The 7,912-nt window shown below is 33.4% G+C and overlaps 1 protein-coding gene across 1 annotated transcript in view; it reads left to right on the forward strand.

Moving 5' to 3' along the window:
• LOC129227323 (uncharacterized) overlaps positions 1 to 6,553 on the forward strand; it is a 168,824-nt gene extending 162,271 nt beyond the window's left edge. The window contains exons 3-4 of the mRNA XM_054861867.1: positions 4,627 to 4,793; positions 6,074 to 6,553. Of these exons, the coding sequence (XP_054717842.1) occupies positions 4,627 to 4,793; positions 6,074 to 6,158 (252 nt within the window). The 3' untranslated portion in view covers positions 6,159 to 6,553. The remainder of the gene's footprint in view (positions 1 to 4,626; positions 4,794 to 6,073) is intronic.
• The last annotated feature ends 1,359 nt before the right edge of the window (positions 6,554 to 7,912 follow it).

Raw genomic sequence — 7,912 nt, forward strand, 5'->3', positions numbered from 1 at the left:
CACTATGCAGGGAAACTAATTTCGGCTTTTAGAGTACAATTGCTTTTTTTTTCCCCTTGAATCAATGTTGTTAAATCTAATCAGGGAGTATCACGAATAGTGCAACAATGAAAAAATCTGAAATTAGAAGCTTTCGAAAGACCATATTGAAGGATTTTCGTTACACAAATTATTTGCCCTCGTGCACCTGTAATCAGGATGTAAGGTCCTAAAGTCTGCCAAAATTTTAAGGTAATCGCCAAATTTAAAGGCTTCGCTAGAAATCGAAAGAATCACGCTATTTTACATATATAGGTGTTGGTTTGCTGTAGTTGTGTATGTAAATCCTTTGTAAACTCGAAAACGGAATGGAGATTCAAGGCTTAGTTGATACGTGGGGATAATTGATACAGTGGCACTGCGCTTGTATGGCAGTAAAAAACAAAATGCCTGATGAGATAACGCTCATTTGGCCTACCTAGTAAGACGAAGGTTGGCTTGTGCAGCTTTACTTGTTTCTTAATTGAGTAAACATCACTTCATTTATCGCGCTTTTGTTAAAAAAAACCCTTTGATAAGTCAGTTTAACACTTAGTCAAGTTAAGCGAAACATTTTAATGAACTGAACAGCTTATACATAAAAAGTAGTCGAAAACTTTGTACTGCATAGTGAATAAAATATGACAACGTATATAAAGTACAAATTGAGAATGAAAAAAGGTTAAAAAACCAGCAAACAGCTGTTTCGGCACTCTAAAATACAAGTGCCATCATCAGTGCATTAAAAACGAAGACAGGTTCACCCGACTAAAACACAGTCGAGGCGAACAATGGAATGACATTATTCAGATTCACTTCTGTATTGAGTCAATTGACACATTCGACACGGAGTCAGTTGATACATGCATCCACTCATACTCTAAATATATAGGAGAAAATTTGGTGAAAGGCAACTGGGCACTTGTAAAGTGTCGTAAAAATGCTACGTTTTACATGTATCCAAATTGTAATTCCGATTTTATGTCACATAATCGGACTAGATTTTATGTAATGTAATACTTTGTTTGTTTAAACTGTAAGACCATTAATTACTTTTTTTGCTTTTATTCATTATATGTTATGTAAAAGAATAAAAATAACACAATAGGTGCAAACATGATTTAGTGCATAAAACAAAAATGATCATCTAAGCTTTTGCGCCAAAATATGACAGAAATGAAAAAAAAAAAAAAAAAAAAACAGTTGAAAAAATTAGTTTGAACTTTGACATCTTGAATTCAAATTATGTTTTTTCGCAATCACGAGTTGCGACAGGGCCCTACTCATTGGAGGCTATTGTTTCTAGAAACAGCTCCTGCCCCCCCCCCAAGCCTACCCCTCCTCCTGGGCGGTTAGGCGTGTATAGTTGTGTGTGTGTGTGCAGGCGCGCGTGCGTGCATGTGTAGGACTTGTGTGTGTGCGTAGACCTGTGTGTATGCACGTAGGCGTGTGTGTATGTGTGTAAAGGCTTGTGTGTGTGTGTGTGTGTGTGTGCCCGCGTATGTGTAGGACATGGACGCCATCGACCAGGAGAAATGGATTCCAGGAGGCAGTGCTCGGAGCCGCGTCTGCAGAGGCCGGTGGGCGGTGGTGCTGGTGTCCCTGGTCCAAGTTGAAAAAGGAACCACAACATCAAGGACGGTCAAATGAAAGCAATAAGCAATCGTGATTGCTCAAAAAAAGCAACGTGAAGCACAAATGAACAATAATTGTTCTTGGTAATTTGTGCTTTATTGATGTTGTTTTCTCATTTCAATCATATTTTAAATTAGTATTGCTTTTGTCCTCTTACGTATTAACTGACCCCGCTATTCGGGTTAGTTGATGCAGAACAAATGATGTTACATTGTATTTAATTCTACCTTTGGTTTTTAATATTTTGAAAAAAAAAAGTGTATTTGTTACACATGATACCTCCCAGTAACCATTTAGACTACGCTTACTAATATGAAATCAATAAAACTGAATTAAAAATCTCGCCCCCTCCACAAAAGGTATCGACTAGCCCCAGTTTTCTACTCATTTTAATACACTGAATATCAGTTTAAGAATTTTAGGAAGTTTTTCATAAGAAGTATTCAAGTTTTTTTTTTTTTTGTTTTAATTTGTTTATTTTATGTTCTTCTCTTTTGACGCGTACAACATTTCTGCATGAAATGAAGTTACATGGTGATTTCCGCGTAGATAATTAATTCGACTTCACACTTAATGTATTTTTTAAATATAACTAATCTGAAATGTTGATACCCTAGCATGGGTTTTCAATTCTTCCCGATTACACGCGGAAAACGAATTTCGCTTGAAGTTTCAAATTTTGGAGCTAATCTTTAGTATGAAGCAGTAAATGGCGTTTTAGGTTTCATATAATAACGGCAGTTGTGTGTGTGTGTGTGAGATGATTTGAGAATCGAAAATTTGTATTAAATTTCAATCATTGCTTAGAAAACTTTATACCCTTAATTCTTACTTTAGTCGTTCAAATAAGTCGTTCAAATTTAATAGACGCTCTAAAGTTGACTTACTAGAGTTTTTGTTTAAAGCATGATAAGTTATTGCAAAATGCAATAGTAATATTAGAAATGACTGTTGTCATTTGTACAATTAAAATGAGTGATAGGTATTATGATAGCCGTTTTAAATAACAAAATTTACAATTTGAGAGTAATTTAGATTTGGGTTCATCTTTATTTCTTCTTTTAGACATCCAGTCAAGCAAAAATAAACTAAAATATATTAACCTCTAGGGGGGCAAAAAAATTGTCTACTATCCTGAGCTGTGGTTGAAGAGAGAATTAGATTGGTGTAAATCAGCTTCCATGGCGCTACATGGGCCAGAAACCAGTTTTCTGTCAAGGAATTTCTTTTAATTTACAATAAACGTCACATGCATTTAAATTTATTTCAGTGAAACAAAAATTTCAAAGTGGTTTTCACTAAAAAAGACTTAAATATTTGTTTTGGGTAAAATCATACTCGTCAGAAAATTTCTATTTCATTTAATTCAAAGAAAGCTTCGGAATTCTGATGTATATCATGCAAATCCATACAAAATACACTCTCACAAAAATAATATATGCACCTACAAATAAACGAACTACCATCCCGAAACTTTGTATGTAATGTAGAAGATAAGCAAATGGTTAAAAATTCTGAACAATAGATCGTTGTACTCGTATTAGTAATTAATGGTATGACAAAGGTTACAAGACAGAACTACTGAAAACTTAACTGAAACTTAAATTTTCACATGGAATAACAGTCAGACCTCGATTTAACGAACCTCTATTTAAGGAATTTCGCGATTTAGCGAATTTTTCTTTTTCCCCGACTAAAATGAGGGAAAAACCCCTATTTACCGAACATTAAACCGCGAATTAACGAATTATTTTAACAACTAAATTTTTTTTATTAATTTGAATTAGGAAATATTGAATTGTTTTCTAAATGATATTGTCCATATTGTCCGAAGTAGAAAAGTACTTTTCTTGGAATCAGTAATTTTTGATGGGCGAGGGGGAACCAATGAATAGCGATTCTGATGCAGAAAGCGATAGTGAAACTCCCATTAAAACTTTTACTTTTTCAAATGCTTTACAAAGTCTTTAAACTAAAAGCATATCTGATGCAGCAGGCTGTAAATGACACAGTATTTTCTTCTCCCCATAAAGACGAAAGTGAACTACGTACTACGATTGAAGTATCAAGGAAATTATCAAACATATATTGCACAGTATTTCAAAATTTCAAATTAACTAGTGTGTCATAAGTCCCGGAATGCTGAATAAAAAGTGTACACTTTCTAATTATGGGTATTTTTACGCAGTTGCTTATTAGGGCGTTTAGATAAGGTAATTGCAATTTTTTACACACTCCGATATTACGAATAACCCCGATTTAACGTATAAAAAATTTGGTTCTGATAAATTCGTTAAATCGGGGTCCGAATGTATTTTTTCCTATTTTTTATGAGTCATGTGATGGACGTGCAAAATTTGGAGCCAATTGAATCATAAATCAGCAAATTACTAGGCCATGAACTTTAAGGTGGTCTTATTTGATGCATTTATATTCTATCCACTAATGATACATCTGGTTTATAAGCGGAAATGGGCATATCGATTAGTTTATAGGGATTTTACTTTGTTCGTCACTTATGTGCGCTTTCCCACTCAATCATTTAAACGCAGTTTTGTAAAAATGAGTTTGTTCACGGCAATAATTTTCTAAATCTAAACTACATTCGATCTATATTCTCACTAAAAGAAGTAATCGACTTATTTTTTTACAACATAATTTCGAGCTTACCATTTTTCTTAACATTTCTGGACGAAATGAAAACACCTTTTTGTTCTCCCATCGAAGCTCTATTTGCTTGCCCTCATTTTCAACTTATATGCAATTAGAATGCAATAAGCTAATAAGGACCTTTTGATATTATAAAACGAGTGCATCAAAATCCCATCGCCATTTTTTCTTCTCCCCTGCTGGATTCATTCAGATAGAATCGTCGTAACTTGGCCGCTTGCCAGATTCCGCGTTTTCTGTAGTCAGACTGTACCTTATTCCTTTTTGTATTTTTTCATTGAGAAAATTCTTTATTTTCAACAGGTAGTTGTGGTGTTCTATGCTGCTATTATACTCATCCTGGTAGGAACCAATATCCATCGTTTTCGCAGAACTGGTTTGCCTCTCTTCACTTTTTCAAACTCTGAGCCAGCACCGCACCAAACAGAAGAACAACCAAAACAACAGATTGTCGTTCATATTGATCACAGGTAAAAATTTAGTCTCTAGACTACTTTATTTGATCTTTGAAGTGGATTATTTAGTCAGAATTTTTCTTCTGGAGGGAGGTTATAACAGTTCTTACTGAAAAAATTCAATTTTATTAGGATTGGTAATATGTATTTTGTTATCGTTAAGTTGTGTTAAAACACATTAGAACTCGTTTTTTTAATTAATTTAAGGACGTACGTTTTCGACCTAAAAAGCAACCTTCATTTAAACAGTGTATCTGCGTGCTGTCCAATGGTACCAACATCGAAACTGTTTGGTACTTTTTTTTACTAAAAGAGTCACCTCGTGTCCCTTTAGAACGAAAATTAGAATTCGAACGGTTGGGAACATTTTTTAACGATCCCTTGAAACTTTTTTGACTGCCGAAGTACTTCAGCGTCAAATTTGGCAAAGATCTGACGCAAAGTAGCTTTGTATAGGAACTCACAAACACACACATTGTTCCATTATTGTTTATTTCTAGATATTGCACCCCTACGACTCCCAACTTTCACAGACATGCACTTCATTTTGTCATAAAATCGATGACGTACTGCTCAGGAGCTAAGACCAAACAACCCCAGCTAGACACCAACCCCAACTATCTTTACTACAAAGTTTGTTTTTCAACAGGCACAATAATTTCACAATCCACTTTACAGGTCTAATGTAGTTAATATTACAAAAATATTTTGACCTATGACTATTATTGTAGAGAAAATACAAAAAAAAAAAAAAAAAGCTTCCCATAAATATAATTAAGTATTTTGAATTAGCGTTGTTACAAAAAAATAAAACAATTCAAAATTATGTCATCTTGAATCGCTATTTAATCAAAAATTATGGCTTTTTAAACTGAATGAAAGGGTGAAAATAGTATATCAGATTCAAGACGTCCCTAAGTTTTTTTTCCTCTCAACCTTATTGTATATTTAAAAAAAAAGAAGTATATATGAAATTTGAAATACGACCGACATTTAGGGGTGGAATCATCCCAAAATAGAAAACTTTGATGCAGTTTTTATTCAATCAGTAAGGCGATAAAAGTTTTTATCATCCAGATATCATATGATTTATTTAGACTACAAGTCTATACTCGGGTCCCTTGATTACCTTCAGAAGAAATCACGAGGCATTGTAGGTGAAATATAACAGGATTCTCCTTTTCTTGTTACGCTAGTGGCGGAAATGTAAATAACATCGCAACCCAATGTCAGTTCTAAATGCGATTTCTTGTTTACTGAAGAGTATCATTGAATATTAATTTCTTCATTTGCAGGGAGAAAGTCTATCAAGTATCAGCGAACCCGGATGAAGTGAAAGCTGAAACAGAAAATCCCGAAACAGAGGGAGCGTTTGTTTGAATAAATTACAGTCCCAGAAAAGGAAATTAAATGAACTGTTTTTCCATTTGTCTTATACTTGATTTTTGTATCACTAGAGTGTAAAAAATTCACAACTGTATTTAAGAAAAACTGAAGCGGATGTACATAGAATGTTTTCTGATGTTAAAAATATTTCAATAAATGTTACAATTATGAAATGTTTAAGGCAGGAATTTCCAAGTTGTGGTCGAGATGTAAAATGGGGTCGTAAGGCATTTCTTATGGGGTTGCGACATTATCCCTACCTTTTAAAAACATCATACTTATTATTTTCCTTTGTAGCGATGCTAATTTCGGTTAATTTTATTTATAGAATTACGTTGTGAATTTCTTCTTCAAATGTTGTCAATGAGTTATTAATGCAATAATGTTAATTGTATTACGAGGGTTTTTTCAAAAGATAAAACTTAAAAAAATGATTTCCTATGATTGGCACTTTGACCAACTGTATGATAAATCGGAATTTCAACTGAATACGAGAATGGGGTCGTTTCCAAAATTTTAAAAGTATTTTTTTCTGAAAGAGCATGCTTAAAAACATAGGATCTGACCATTTTTTGATAAATTTGTTTACGTTTAATATTTTTAAAAAAATACTGAAATCGGAGCGCTTTCATTGTTTACGGCTTCTGCCGATGACACCACAAATGATGAAATGCCATTCAGTGCTGCCATTACAGTGCAAAATATTTAATTCGCATCTTTACTCACGTGTATTGGCAACGATATGGTTGATAGCAAGCGTAGAGCGCAATATTTAATTCACTGCTTGATTATCATAACGTGGTAACGTAGTAGAAAGATGCGGCAAAGTGCATCATTTGTGAAGTCATCAAGACCACGCCTTGTTCGAAAAATCGGACATTTTAAAATATTAATTTAAAAAAAAACTGTTGGGAAAATGAAAGTACTTTCTTGGTCTGTTTTTTTGCTCATTCTATCCATTTCACTAGCTAAATTAGTACTTTTGACTGAAGGAAACCACCCCATTTTGAAAGTATGGAACTGTATGTTATATACTTATATCATCTATATTTTTTTGTGATTTCTACACGCAGATGGGGCCGCAGGTCATTAGCTGGTCTAAAAGGGGTCGCGACGCGCAAACGGTTGGGAACCACTGCAGACTATAAGTTAAGAAGTAGAGTATAAGAATTCTTTGTGCATGAAAATATGTAACAGCCGAATATATTTTATGCGGCGTGAATTTAAATTTCATAATGTTATAAGTTTTTGTATAAATTGAAAGCGTTTGAATTTAGTTGATCTATTATTTAAAAGTATTTAACATGTACTGCGGTGGAAAATCAAAACGTAGCTAATATTTTTTTTACACCAATGTTAACGGTAGAATTCTTAACAGCGCAGTAAACTTGTAAAGGAAAAAAAAAAAACGTTTTTGTACCAAAGTGTAAAAGATAACTTAATTTTTCAAACAGTATCAAAGAACTCAAGAAAATAGTTAGTTGTTATTGTACCGATAATCCGTATAAATAATTAATAACCTTAAACCTGCTATCAGAGCCATTGTTAATGCCACAGAGCATTATCCATCCAGTTGTTTACTTAATTTATTAAGTTTAAAATCATAATGCGTTAGTTATAATTGTGATAATCCACGGTAACTTTATTTTATCACACAATGTAATAAATTATACAATACCGGTGAATACTAAATATGTTTTGTCATTTAAATCCGTCTATAAATATTACTGTTAAAAGGATTCTCGACA

The sequence above is a fragment of the Uloborus diversus genome, chromosome 8, assembly GCF_026930045.1.
Source record: "Uloborus diversus isolate 005 chromosome 8, Udiv.v.3.1, whole genome shotgun sequence".
NCBI lineage: Eukaryota > Metazoa > Arthropoda > Arachnida > Araneae > Uloboridae > Uloborus > Uloborus diversus.